We start from the raw sequence: 14,569 nt of genomic DNA on the forward strand, positions 1-14,569 counted from the left end.
TAAGGTATACACACAGGAGTTATTTTTACCTACTCTCCTGCCAATTTGATCCCCCCCACACCAAAAAAATTTACTTGGGCTAGAGAGATGGCTTAGCAGTTAAGTGCTTGCCTGTGAAGACCAAGGACCCTGGTTCGAGGCTCGATTCCCCAGGACCCACATAAACCAGATTCACAAGATGGTGCGTGCATCTGGAGTTCATTTGCAGTGGCTGGAGGCCCTGGTGTGCCCATTCTCTCTCTCTCTCTCTTTCTGTTGCTCTCAAATAAATAAATAAAAATAAACAGAAAGTTTTTAAATTAAAAAAGAATTACTTAATGACAACATTAGTAAAAACAAGTTCAGTGGCACTTGCAGTCTTGGACAAAACTCTCAATTTGAGAATACTTGTGCTTGTAATCATGGCAGGGGAGTGTGTTAACATTGAGATATTACTAATTCTTATGATATTAATCTTTTCTCTTGGTAAATAATATCTATTTCACTTGCTACATAATACAAGTCTGTTGCAGAAAATTTATGCATGAAGATAACAAAAAATCGCTGTAATTCACCATTACTATGAATATTTTGGCATATGTACTCAAAACATTTTTTCTTATGTGGAAGTACATATATTCTTTCTGTAAATATTGGGTCATATTATACACTGATATACATTCCTATATGTATACAACCATATTATACACTGATATACATTTCTATAAGTATAGGATATATATTATGCAGTAATACACATTTCTGTAAGTATAGGATCATATTATATGCTAATACACATTTCTATAAGTAAATTATATGCTAATGAACATTTATGTAGGTATAGGATCATATTATACGCAAGTATTTCTTTTCCAGCTCTGGCTTTGTGTTTTCATAGCCTGTGATAATGGATAAGTTGTGTTCTTTAAGTGAACAATTGAATACATAGTATATCAGAAAGATCCCTAGGTTTATAAGTCAACAAAGGGAATTTGAGCTCAGTATGGTAGCAGAGGCAGAGGCAGGAGGATCACCGTGAGTTTGAGGCCACCCTGAGACTACAGAGTGAAATCCAGGTCAGCCTGAGCTAGAGTGAAACCCTACCTCAAAGAGAGAGAGAGAGAGAGAGAGAGGGAGAGAGAGAATTTTGGACCAGTTTTCAGTTCTTTTAAAAATATTTCAATTTCTTTAGTTGCAAGGAGAGAGAGAGAGATGAGAGAGAGAATGACAACGTAAGATAGAATGGGTATTTCAGGGCCGCTTAGATACAAATACCACTTTGTGCGTCTGGCTTTAAGTGAGTACTGGGTAATCAAACCCAGACCAGCAGGCTTTGCAAGCACATGCCTTTAGCCACTGAGCCTTCTCCCTAGCCCAGAGTTTGCATTTTTAGGTCTGACAACTTTATAGTCAAGATTATAGGAGTGACTTCACAGGATTCCAAGCATACACCCCCACAGGATCCATGCACAAGGTGGTGCACACGTGTGGAGTTCATTTGCAGTGGCTGGAGGCCCTGGAGTGCACATTTTCTCTCTCTCTCTCTCAAATAAATAAATAAGCAAAGTATTTAAAGTGATTTTATTTTCAATGGAAAAAAAAAAATCAAGCTTGGGCTGGGGACATGGCTGGTAAAGTGCTCGCTGCGCATGGGTGAGGACGGGAGTCCAGACCGTGGCGCCCATGCTGACGCTGGGTGGGTGTGGAGGCAGCGGCGCCCAGGGTGTGGTGGGCATCCACCGGGACTTGCCAGAGCGCGTGGGCAAGCGCAGCAGCTGACTCAGCACGCTTGGCACTCACAGTTGAGACCCTGCCTCAGTAAACGGAGTGGAGGAAGATGCCTGATGTCAGCCGCTATACGTACCCATGTGTGCGTGCACGTTGACATACACATGATCCCACACACGTACACACATGCACACACCACACACACACACACACAGAAAAATAAAAGAAAATCAAGCTGTTACCTATTGAAGCACACAGAAATCAAACTAAGCTTTGACATCCTCAAAACGAGGCAGACAGCGTGAGAATGGAAACCAGCACTTCATTTCATTCAGAAGTCCAGCCCACTGCTTCATGTAGCATTTGCTAAGATCAGGCATTAAGAGGATTACATGAAAGGACTTTGCTGTATCTCATTTATTTTAATTATACACTATCAGGTTGTGAATTACAATAGATTCATAGAGCTAAATGAATCCAAAGGGACAAAAAATGATAAACATTTAATGAATTTTTAAAAATATATTTTCTGAATACTTTACTCATTTATTTTCAAGGGGAGAAAGAGAGAGAGAAAGAGAAAAAAAGTGAAAGAGAAAGAGAAAAAGAAAAAGAATGGGTGTGCCAGGGCTTTTAGCTGCTGGAAACAAACTCCAGATGCTTGCCCCACTTTGTGCATCTGCCTTTGGTGTGTCCGGGGGAATTGAATTAGGATCATTAAGCTTTGGAGACAAGCACATTAACTGCTGAGCCATCTCTCCAGCTCGATTTTTAAAATTTTCTTTCCTTCCTTCTTTTTTCTCTCTTTCTTTTCTTTCTTTCTTCCTTCCTTCCTTCCTTCCTTCCTTCCTTCCTTCCTTCCTTCCTTCCTTCCTTCCTTCCTTCCTCTCTCTCTCTCTCTCTCTCTCTCTCTCTCTCTCTCTCTCTTTCTTTCTTTCAGAGTGACAGAGAGAGAGAGAGAGAGAGAGAGAGAGAGAGAGAGAGAGAGAGAGAGAGAGAGAATGGATGCATCAGGGCCTCCGGCCACTGCTAATGAATTCCAGATGCAAGTACCACCTTGTGGATCTGGCTTACGTGGGTACTGGGGAATCAAGCCTCAAACTGGGGTTCTTAGGCTTCACAGGCAAGCACTTAACCGCTAAGCCATCTCTCCAGGCCCCTCCAGGTCGATTGTTTTTGTAATTTATTTTTCTTTATTTATTTATGAGAGAGAGAGAGAGAGAGAGAGAGAGAGAGAGAGAGAGAGAGAGAACAGGCAAACCAGAGCCTCTAGCCATTGCAAATGAACTGTAGACGTGTGCTACCATGTGCATCTGGCTTATGTGGGACCTGGAGAATTGAACCTGGATTTTTAGGCTTTGCAGGCATGTGCCTTAACTGCTAAACCATCTCTCCAACCCGGCTCAATTTTTAATATTTTTATTTATTAGACGAGAGGGAGAGAGAGAATGGACACACCATGGTTTCTAGCTGCTGCAAACAAACTCCAGATGCATGTGCTACTTTGTATACCTGGCCAAACGTAGGTACTGAGGAATTGACCTCAGGCCATTAGGCTTTGCAAGGAAGAACCTTTAACCACTGGGCTCTCTCCAGCTCCAACAAATTCCTTTGGGAATATTATAAATATAATTCTCACTCTCTCGGCCTCCATTCACACAGGCACGCACGCATGCACACACACACACACACACACACACACACACCTGTGCCTATATTCTAAAAGTTGCACACACCATTCAGTTGATTCAGCGGCACCAAAGGTTAAAGGGCAGCACAGCCGGAGTGTGGACGCCCACCCGGGAAGCCGTCCGTGATGTGCGCTCTTACCTGGGACTGAGATCTGGGGGCCCGGCGTTGTTCAAAGCGGAAAGTTGCAATTTCAAGTTCTTCTCTTTCCTCCTCCCGTGGCTAGGCGTGTCGGCCTCCGGTTTGGTTTGGGGGAAATTCGCACTGGCCACTCTGATGGGCGAGTGAAAGGGCACCGTCCCCGAGGCTAGTTGCTTTAAGCTTAAGCCGAGATAGCTTTTATTGCCTCCGATCTTCTTGCTGCGAGAGGAGGAGGATCCCCGAGTATAGATGGGAGAGAGCGAGGCGGTCTCTTCTTCCTCCCCCTCCTCTTCCTCTTCCTCATCTTCCACAATGGATGGGAGTCTCTTGATGCTGCCATTTCCCTTGGGCTCTGACTAAATCGGTGGTGGCAGGGGAGAATATAGATTAGAGCACATGGCAAAGGCTTTGTAAGAACAATTGCATTCATGCTGGAGGCCTCCTGGAACCAAGACAAACCACTTACGGACTTACTACTCACTTAACTCAAGTTTTTTTTTTTTTTTCTGAATAATTAATCCTATTCTTTCTTTCTTTTTTTTTAATTTCAAAAATCTCCCCTGCTTTTATCTCTGGGTTTATCCTCCTTGCTTTGCCGGTTTTCACCATTAACTAGTCTTTGATAAAATTGCCTTAGTGGAAAGCTGTATAAAAAGTATCACACCTAGATTTTACTTAGCTAGTCACTCATAACAGTGCATATGACATGCTCTATGGAATAAAGACTTTTTTTTTTCATTTTAATAGAGTATTGGGCTTTGAGATTTAAAATTGCAAATACTTTTTTCTCTTTTTCATGTTATTTAAAGTTTTTTATATTTTATATTTATTTATTTATTGACAGAGAAAGAGAGGGAGAAAGAGACAGAGAGAGCGAGCAAGAGAGAGAGAGAGAGGGAGGGAGGGAGGGAGCGGGAGAGAATGGGCATGTCAGGGCTTCCAGCCACTGCAAATGAACTCCAGACGTGTGTGCCCCCTTGTACATCTGGCTAACATGGGTCCTGAGGAATCAAACCTGGGTTCTTTGCTTTGTAGGAAACGCTTTATTCACTAGGCAATCCCTCCAGCCCTTTTTCATTTGAGAGAGAGAGAAAGAGACAGCAAGGGAGAGAGAGAGAGAGAGAGAGAGAGAGAGAGAAAGAGGGAGAGAATGGGTACACCAGGGCCTCCTGCCATTGCAAATGAACTCCAGACACATAGACACATGAGCCACTTTGTGCATCTGGCTTTATGTGGATCTTGGGGATTGAATCTAGTCTATCAGGCTTTGCAAGCAAGTGTCTTTAACCACAGAGCCCAAATCACAAGATCTTTTAGTGATACTTTACACTGAGATCACCCCTATAATAATATACTTGAGAATTTTGTTTTTTTCTATTTTGGATGCCATGGACAGAACAGTGAGGGATCCTTAGCTATCTGGCTTCTAGCTTTCCTTGTTTTCAGAAACGACCAACAAGACATCGAGCAAACCCCCCTGGCGCACCCCTCTAAGGGACCTTGGAAAAGACAGGAGCAACAGACTTGCCAAAACCCATCTGCAAGAGATATTGGTCAGGGAGGCCGAAGCGTCCCCCAAAATGATATAGGCGATTGTCAGAGCTCTTGGTTACCCACCAAAACTAGATGGTAAGTCCCCATTGCTGAAGCCATCACATCTTTCAGTTGTAGGACATTGAGAAATTAAACTGAATTGATCCAGGAAGCTTCTTCCCTGCTGATTAGCTTTCATAGTGCAGGAAGTTGCTACATAAATTGCCTGGGGGGAGGGGGAGAAAAGTCATCAGATGTCTTCCCCAGCGGGGACCTGTGTGTTCCGCCACCAATCTGTCAGGCAAGATGGGCCCACTAGGTGCAATAGTGGCATGACTGTTACAGGGTGACCATCCCTTTTTGGATTTTATTGATATCTTCTTCACAGAAGGGCATTCATGCCTGGCAATGTAAACCTGGTCAAAATCCCTTGGCTAGGGGAGGACACAGGTCCAAGGGGAACCTCTGCTACTGTTCTATGCTAAGTAGACGGGTTGTCAGTGTGCCTTCTGAATAGCCATGCTTGTGTCTACTGATTTGTCCTGCTCCTAGCCTCAGTGACAGAAATTTCTTTCTGTCATGGGCAGAGGTTAGTGCCAAGCTAGAAAATGTGGTGAGCATACATGAGTATTATGTGTTCAGCTCTAAACAGGACATCTACACCACTCCATCTCATACTCCAAGAGCACTGGGGTGGAAGAGGAGGGTGGGAAGAATGTAAGAGCAGGAGGAATGGAGGGGCTGCTGTGGGACGCTGTCTTCTGGATAAGGCATACCCATTACATTTATGAATTCACAGCAACTGTGGTTTCTTTTTAATTCATTTACTTGAGAAAGAGACAGAGAGGCAGATAGAGAGAGAATGGGTGTGCCAGGGCCTCTAGCCACTACAAATGCACTCCAGACACATGCATTACCTTGTGCATCTGGCTTACATGAGTCCTGGGAAATGGAACCTGGGTCCCTTGGTTTCACAGGCAAACACCTTAATTTCTAAGTCATCTCTCCACTACATATTCATGAGCTTTTGGTATATCCATATCAATGCCTCAAGACTATTGAACACAATGGTATTGCTAGATTTCTCTTTCTAGTTAGATGTGAAGACATAAGGTCTTTACTGGGGAGTCCCAATGTTGTTTTTAGTTGTTGCTGTTTTTTTTTTTTTTTTTTTGTTTTCCCCACAATATTTAAAGCTCCATGCTTTAATGAAAAATGGACCTACATGGATCCATTTGCCTGGTATCATTTATGCATTGTGGAACAGAAAAATTAGCTTTACCCAGCTAACGACACAACAGGGCAAATCTCAGAGAAATAAAAAAAACAATGAGTGCATTCTCTAATTAGACTTCTGTTTACCTTGGCACTGAAATTTATTCATTCCTTTGTTTAAATGAGTCTCCATTGGTTTGAATAGAATCCTCTGACTAATAACTTATCATGAGTTTTTCTTCTGTAAGTTTATTTTAAATATTTTTATTTGCAAGGGGTGGGGGAGAGAATTAATGAATGAAACAATGGGTGTGTCAGGGCCTCTTGATACAAAAAAATGTTTGATTCCCAAATTTTTTTTGTTAATTTTTATTTATTTATTTGAGAGTGAGAGAGAGAGAGAGAGAGAGAGAGAGAGAGAGAGAGAGAGAGAGGCAGATATATAGAGAGAATGGGCGTGCCAGGGCTTCCAGCCACTGCAAACGAACTCCAGATGTGTGTGCCCCCTTGTGCACCTGGCTAACGTGGGTCCTGGGGAATCAAGCCTCAAACTGGGTCCTTAGGCTTCAGAGGCAAGCGCTTAACTGCTAAGCCATCTCTCCAGCCCTGATTCCCAATTTTAAACAAAATGAAATCACTTGTGAGGTACCACCTTAAGACTGTGGTATTCTTGCGTGGCTTTGGTAACAAACTATAACAAGGACTGTAAACAGCTCCGTTGAGAGGACTCCAGGTAAGGCAGAGGACTGGGAGCTACTCCCTATGACCTGGTGAAGGAGAAGAGTCAGAATCAGAAAAAAGCAAAGGCTGGAGAGGTGGCTTTGTGGTTAAGGTGCTTGCCTGCAAACCCTAATGGCCCAGGTTCAATTGCCCAGTACCTATGTATAGCCTGACGCACCAAGTAGTGCATGCATTTGAAATTTGTTTTCAGTGGCTAGAAGCCCTGGCATGCCAATTCTCTCCTCTCTCTGTCTGTCTCTTTTCTCCCTGTCTCTCACTGCTTGCAAATAAAGAAAGAAATAAAAGAGTGAGGCTACTCCAAACAGAGAAAGAGGAGTTTTCAGAAATTCACCAAGGCAGTGATGAGCTACCTGAAGAGTGACAAGGACAGTCAGTATACGGAGAAGAAGATCAGCTCAGCACAGCTGCAGCTGTGTGCTCCCCATGGAGGGAACCCGAAGACTCCACAAGGTGCCACAAAAATAAATGAATATACATATATATATGTATGTATGTATGTAAAGAGGCTGGGCATGGTGGTGCACGCCTTTAATCCCAGCACTTGGGAGGCAGAGGTAGGAGGATCACTATGAGTTCAAGGACACCTTGAGACTACATGATGAATTCCAGGTCAGCCTGAGCTAGAGTGACACCCTACTTCAAAAACCAAAAACCAATAATAATAAATAAAATAAATATATAAAGACACTGGGAGCTCTATCTCTGGAACAAGCCTACAGTCTTCAAAGGACTCAAAACTAGTGTGTTTTGATGAGAGAGTAATTAATCTGGCAGATGGGTCAGCCACAGTGAGGAATTCCATCCTGTCACTCTGTATGACAGAGAGAGAGAGAGAGAGAGAGAGAGAGAGAGAGAGAGAGAGACAGACAAACTATTATTTGAAGCTGAGCTACTCTGTAGGCCTGAAGGTGGGGGACAGCCACCAGACAAGGAGTGAAACTTTACCCATCACAGTCCCACAGTGAAAGACAGCCTTGGGAAGCAGCTGTGGAGAGTTGAAGTTGAGATACTGACGAACTAAGAAGGCGGTAGGAGGCTCTGCTGAGGCGGTGGGGCCCTGTGGGACGCACTTGGCCAGGAGGAGATCTCCTCAGCTGAGAACAGCCCTACCGCTCTTCAGCCCTGAGTCTGAACGGAGCAAGTTCAGTGTTGCTGGAACCACTTATCTGACATTCTCTCCTCTTGAGCCCCAACACTGATGCTCCATAGTCTACTGGATGCCCACAGCAACGTCCCTGCGGCAGCGTGACCGGTAACAGGAGGTCTTGGAAGTGCGAAGTCCTCCACCTACGTAGACCTCAGCGTTGTGGCGATTCCACACTCCTCACTCCAGTGGCAGGTCCCCACCCCTGCCCCGCATCACGCACAGCTGGAACATTAGCTACCTTCGGGTATGAGCTGGGGGGTCGTGGGAGGGTGAGAGAACACGCTTAGCCCACAAACAGCCAAGCTAAGTGTGGCCCATAATACTCATAGACAGGCAAGGACTAAAGTGAAGACAGCTCTGGTGGACGTCAGAAGCCTGTCCAACACAGACATTGCATCAGCAGCCCCAAGAGCCAGGAAGCATAGAACAATATTTAAAAACAAAAATACCATGAAAGTGAGTATCTATTAATCAAGATTGCTTTACCCAGCAAACCTCTCTTTCAAACTTGATGGTGTAGCTGGGTGTGGTGGCACACGCCTTTCATTCCAGTACCCTGAATTCCACATGCATGTGAACACGTATGCATGCACACAGAAGCACACACACGTGTATAAAAAGGTTCCACAAAATAGCAAGAGATGGAACCATTGCCAAAAATCAAATATATGCAGCTAGTATTACCCTATTACCAAAGCCACACGGGGATATAATAGAAAAGAAAACTATAAATCAGTTTCTTCAATGACTATAGATGCAAAAATTCTTGGGCTAGAGAGATGGATTAGTGGCTAAGGTTCTTGCCTGCAAAACCCAGGTTTGATTCCTCAGTACCCACATAAACCAGATGTACAAGGTAGTGCATGCATCTGGGATTTGTTTGCAGTGTTAAAGGCCCTGGAATGCACATTCTCTCTCTCTATTTGCCTCTCTCAAATAAATAAATAAAAATAATTGTTTAAAAATTCTCAAAAAATTTCTTAATCCTATTCAAGAACACATTTAGAAGATCATACAACATGACTGGGTAGGTTATATCCTAGGAGGTTTTTTCAACAGATGGAAATGGATGAATGTATTACAATATGTAAATAGACAAATATAGAAAACAGACTACTTCAGCAGACAACGAAAAGGGTATTAACAAAGTAAGTTTATCTTTTTTTTTTTTTTGGTAAAAGCCATGAAGAATATGCCTTAACTGAAGAAAGGGCAGAAACTATATTCTAAATGAGAAACTGTATTCTAAAATTCAACTGTATTCTAAATGAGAAAAAAAAAACCCAGAATTTTCTCTAAAATGAGGTAAGAATGCCCACTCTCAAAACACTTACTCAATATAGCACTGGGGCTGTTAGCTAGAGCAAGAAGGCAAGGAAAGCAGTAGATGGGACACAATCAGGACAGGGAGAAGCCACATCCCCCTGGTAGCAGACGGGAAGAATCTATACTGACAAGACCTACCAGGAAAACTTAGGTCTGAGAAATACTTCCACTAAGCAGAAGGATACAAAATCAACATATACAAATCAGTAACTTTTCTCTATACCAAGAGCAAGCTTGTTGAGGAAAAATCCCATCAAAAATTCCATTCCTGGGCTGGACAGATGGCTTAGCGGTTAAGCGCTTGCCTGTGAAGCCTAAGGACCCCGGTTCGAGGCTCGGTTCCCCAGGTCCCACGTTAGCCAGATGCACAAGGGGGCGCACGCGTCTGGAGTTCGTTTGCAGTGGCTGGAAGCCCTGGCGCGCCCACTCTCTCTCTCTCCTTCTATCTGTCTTTCTCTCTGTGTCTGTCGCTCTCAAATAAAAAAAAAAAAATTCATTCCTAATAGCTTCAAGAAAAATACCCACGCGGGGTGTGCTGGTGCACACCTTTAATCCCAGTATTCTCTGGAGGCAGAGGTAAGAGGATCGCTGTGAGTTCAAGGCCACCCTGAGACTACATCGTAAATTTCAGGTCAGCCTGAGCTAGAGTGAGACCCTACCTCAAAACAAATAAACAAATAAACAAAAACAAGACCTAAGAACAAACCTGAGCAAGGAGGTGAAATACCTCTGCAATAAAAAATAATAAATAAATATGCAAAAAAAATCTTATTGAAGCCAGACATGGTGGCACATGCCTTTAATCCCAGCACTTGGGAGGCAGTAGTAGGAAGACTGTCATGAGTTCAAGGCCACTCAGACTACACAGTAAATTGCAGGCCAGTTTGGGCTACAGCAAGAACCTACCTTAATCCCCCACCCCTGCAAAAATATCTTATTGGAACACACAAATATTTACACAAAGACATGAGCTTAAATAAATACTTCCTTACATTTTAATATTTTATTTGTTTATTTATTTGAGAAGGGGGAAGAAGGAAGAAAGAGAGAGGGAGGTGGTACATGTGTCTGGAGTTTGATTTCAGTGGCTGGAGGCCCTGGGGTGTGAATTATCTCTCTCTCTCTTTCTCATTCTCTTAAAAAAATTATAAAAATAGAAAAACACATGAAGCCATGAGGGACATTTTACATTCTAACCACCACCCTTACCAATAAGAGACGTGGCAAGTGGTTTCAGGCTTAAATATAAAGACGTGGGGCTGGAGAGATGGCTGAGTGGTTAAGGCACTTGCCTGAGAAGTCTAAGGAACCATGTTCAACTTTCTAGGCCCCATATAAGCCAAATGCATGTGCCACCTTGTGCATCTGGCTTATGTGGGTATTGGGGAATCAAACATAGGTCATTCAGCTTTGCAGGCAAGTGCCTTGACTACTAAGCCATCTCTACAGCCCTCGTGTGTGTGTGTGTGTGTGTGTGTGTGTGTGTGTTTTATGAGAGCAAGGGTGCATGTGTGAGAGAGAATTGGTGCACCAGTTCCTCCAGCCACTGAAGTTGAACTCCAGATGCATGTGCCACTTTATGCACATGTGTGACCTTGTGTGCATGTGTGACTTTGTGCATGCATCACCTTGTGCATCTGGCTTACATGGGATCTTGGAGTTAAACATGGGTCCTTGGGCTTCTCAGGCAAGCACCTTAACCATTAAGCCATGTCTTCAGCCCCTCATTTGCCGTTGATTAAGCCTCATCTCCAGCTGGTGGAGCCTTTGGGAGGTGGAGCCTTGGTGGAGGAGGTGTGTCACCAGAGGTAGACCTTGAGGTTTATTAGTCCAGCCTCACTGGTTGTTCATAACTCACGCTCTCTACTTCCTCCCTGATGATTTGTGAAGATTTCCCCACCGTGATGAAACATCCCCTCAAAACTCCAAACACTTTCTTTCCATAGATTGTTTCTGGCAATAACAAGGAGAAGGGATGCTATAGGAAGTAAATTAAAGGGAGTAAAAAGTAAATACAAGGCAGACATGGTGGCGCATGCCTTTAATTCCAGCACTCAGGAGGCAGAAGTGAGAGGATCACTATGAGTTTGAGGCCACCCTGAGACTACTTAGCGAATTCCAGGTCAGCCTGGGGCTAGTATGAGACCCTACTTGAAAAAGAAAACAGAAAAATAAATACACCACATGCTATTGGGGAAGATAGACAGACATATTCTAAGTTCCTCAGATTTCAGATAAATATTTTTAAAATATATTTCATTTATTTGAGAGAGGAGAAAGAGAGAGAGAGAGAGAGAGAGAGAGAGAATGGGCACACCAGGGCCCCCAACTACAGGAAACGAACTCCAGATGCCTTGTGCCTCTGGCTTATGTAGGTCCTGGAGAATGGAACCAGTATTCTTTGGCTTTGCAGGCAAGCGCCTTAACTACTAAGCCATCTCTCCTGCCCTCAGATAAATATTTTGCTCTTTAGTGAAAGAGGCCCTTAGGAGGACTTAATATCACGGGCTTGCAATTCCACCACTAGGGAAGTAAGCTGAGACAGGAAGATGGTAAGGACGAGGACAGCTGGAGCCGTATAGCAACACTGAAAACCGAAAGGCCATACCTGTGAGACTGTCGATTTGTTTGATAATCTTGATATCACCTGAAAGAACAAAGAGAAATTTAAACAGTAATTGAAACCTTACCCATTATTTTGGGAGTGTGGTAAAAGCAGAAGGTAGTGGAATATATTCACTGAGGAGTGTTATTTTATATATATATATATATATATATATATATATATATATATATATGTATATATATATAATTTATTTATTTGAGAGCGACAGACAGAGAGAGAAAGACAGATAGAGGGAGAGAGAGAATGGGTGCGCCAGGGCTTCCAGCCTCTGCAAACGAACTCCAGACACGTGCACCCCCTTGTGCATCTGGCTAACATGGGACCTGGGGAACCGAGCCTTGAACTGGGGTCCTTAGGCTTCACAGGCAAGCGCTTAACCACTAAGCCATCTCTCCAGCCTGAGTGTTATGTTTATAGAAAGGAGGTAAGATATCTTTGAGAGGTAATGGAAACACCTCAGCCATCATACTATCCAAGTTGTCCCTGGCTAGCTTGTTGTGACAGGAGGAGAATTGAGCTGAGTGTTGGCAACAGAACAAAGCACCTAGGGTACATTCATCATATTAGTGACCTCATTGGCTGTTTTCTATCTTTATGCTTTGATTTTTACATTTCTATCTCCTTGGTTTTCTTTCCTAGTCTTCCTTAAAAATTATTATTCATTTTGAGAGAGAAAGAGAGAGAGAGAGAAAGAGAGAGATTGAGAATGGGCATGCCAGGGCCTTCAGCTATTGCAAACAAACTCCAGACATGTGTGCTCCCTTGTGTGTGCGTGTGTGAAATTGCATGCATGTTCACTGTGTCTGGCTATCTGGGACCTGGAGATTTCAACATGAGTTCTTAGGCTTCACAGCCAAGTCCCTCAACCACTAAGCCATCTCTTTAGCCCTTTCCTACTTTAAAAAGTTATTTATTTGTTTGCAAGCTGAGATACAGAGGGAGAGGGAGAAAAGAGAGTGAGTATGGGAACACCCAGACCTCTAGCCACTACAAGTGAATTCCAGCTGCATGTGTCCCCTTTGCATTTGGCTTTACATGGGTTCTAGGGAAATCAAACCTGTGTCCTTAGGCTTTGCAGGCAAGCGCCTTAACTGGCAAATCATCCCTTCAGCCCCTGTCTTTCCTACTTTTAAGCTAAGTCCTCTCATCTTCCCTAATTGTCCCTGTGACTCTATGAAAACTGATGTCTATGGAATCTTAATTGATTTTATATTTATCCACTTCCTCTTCTTGCTTAAGCACTGGGGGAGGAGAGATAATGTGTCTCTTCTATTCCATTTCTTCACTCACTAAAATATTCCTCATGCAATAAGTACCCTAGGGATCATAATCTCTGATTTGAGCTTAAGATCCCATTGGTTATAAGAAAGAAAAAAAAAAATCCTGTCAATCAAATTGACATAGGCCATCAATTGTAAGATCGATTTCAGTCTCATAGATGCTAAATATACAGTGGAAATGCATATATTAGAATGACTGAAGATTGGATTTAAGAGCACATCTTTATTTTATTTATTTATTTATTAGAGAGAGGAAGAGAGAGAGAGAGGATGTATGGGTGGGCATGAACTCCAGAAGCATGCCCCACCTTGTGCATCTGTCTTCATGTGGGCTCTGGGGAATTGAACCCAGGCCATCAGACTTTGCAAGCAAGCACCTTTAACCGCTAAGTCACCACTCCAGCCCTTAAGAACACATTTTCTTTTTCTTTTTCTTTTTCGAGGTAGGGTCTCACTCTGGCTCAGGCTGACCTGGAATTTGCCATGGAGTCTCAGGGTGGCCTTGAACTCTCGGTGATCCTCCTACCTCTGCCTCCCGAGTGCTGGGATTAAAGGTATGCGCCACCACGCCCGGCTAAGAACACATTTTCTATAAACACAAACTGGTATTGTGGAAGAACATTGTAAGAGTAGATACTTTCCCTGGTTTATAAGCAAGGCTCTAGAAATTATGAAATATTCTAAAAAACATGTTCTTCATATCATGTACATTGTTTCTTGCTTAATACTTCTTTCATTTTAATGTGGTAATAGATGCTATAAATTAACATATTTTTATTCACATGTAAAAATATACTTGAAAATGCTCTGCCTAGCAAGCCAGACATGTTTGATATTTCTGTCACCCACTCATCATTATTATATTTTTTGCCTGAGATGATTAGGGAAATAGATCTGTTATTATTTATACAAATGCCGGCATCATTATTGCTGTGCAAATATATGTTTCATCAATGTTTAATTTTATCAAAGCAGTCAACCCATTCTACATCTGCTTAGTTGCCTAAATATGCATTAATCAGTAGCATTTTAGACATAAGTTTTATAATAATTGCCTAAACAGTGACAAATAAGACAGCTGAATCATTAAAAAATGTGAAAAACAAGACAAAATTATGGTGCGCTTGCTACTGTGGTAGACATGAAAATGTGTTTATAAAAAGC

At 42.8% G+C, this 14,569-nt stretch overlaps 1 protein-coding gene across 1 annotated transcript in view; it reads right to left on the reverse strand.

Moving 5' to 3' along the window:
* The window catches only part of Kcnh8 (potassium voltage-gated channel subfamily H member 8), a 432,454-nt gene that overhangs the window by 30,301 nt on the left and 387,584 nt on the right, over nt 1–14,569 (reverse strand). The window contains exons 12-13 of the mRNA XM_045135950.1: nt 12,108–12,146; nt 3,538–3,893 (exon numbers count right to left, since the gene is read on the reverse strand). Of these exons, the coding sequence (XP_044991885.1) occupies nt 3,538–3,893; nt 12,108–12,146 (395 nt within the window). The remainder of the gene's footprint in view (nt 1–3,537; nt 3,894–12,107; nt 12,147–14,569) is intronic.

The sequence above is a fragment of the Jaculus jaculus genome, chromosome 16 (genome assembly GCF_020740685.1).
Source record: "Jaculus jaculus isolate mJacJac1 chromosome 16, mJacJac1.mat.Y.cur, whole genome shotgun sequence".
Classification (NCBI taxonomy): domain Eukaryota; kingdom Metazoa; phylum Chordata; class Mammalia; order Rodentia; family Dipodidae; genus Jaculus; species Jaculus jaculus.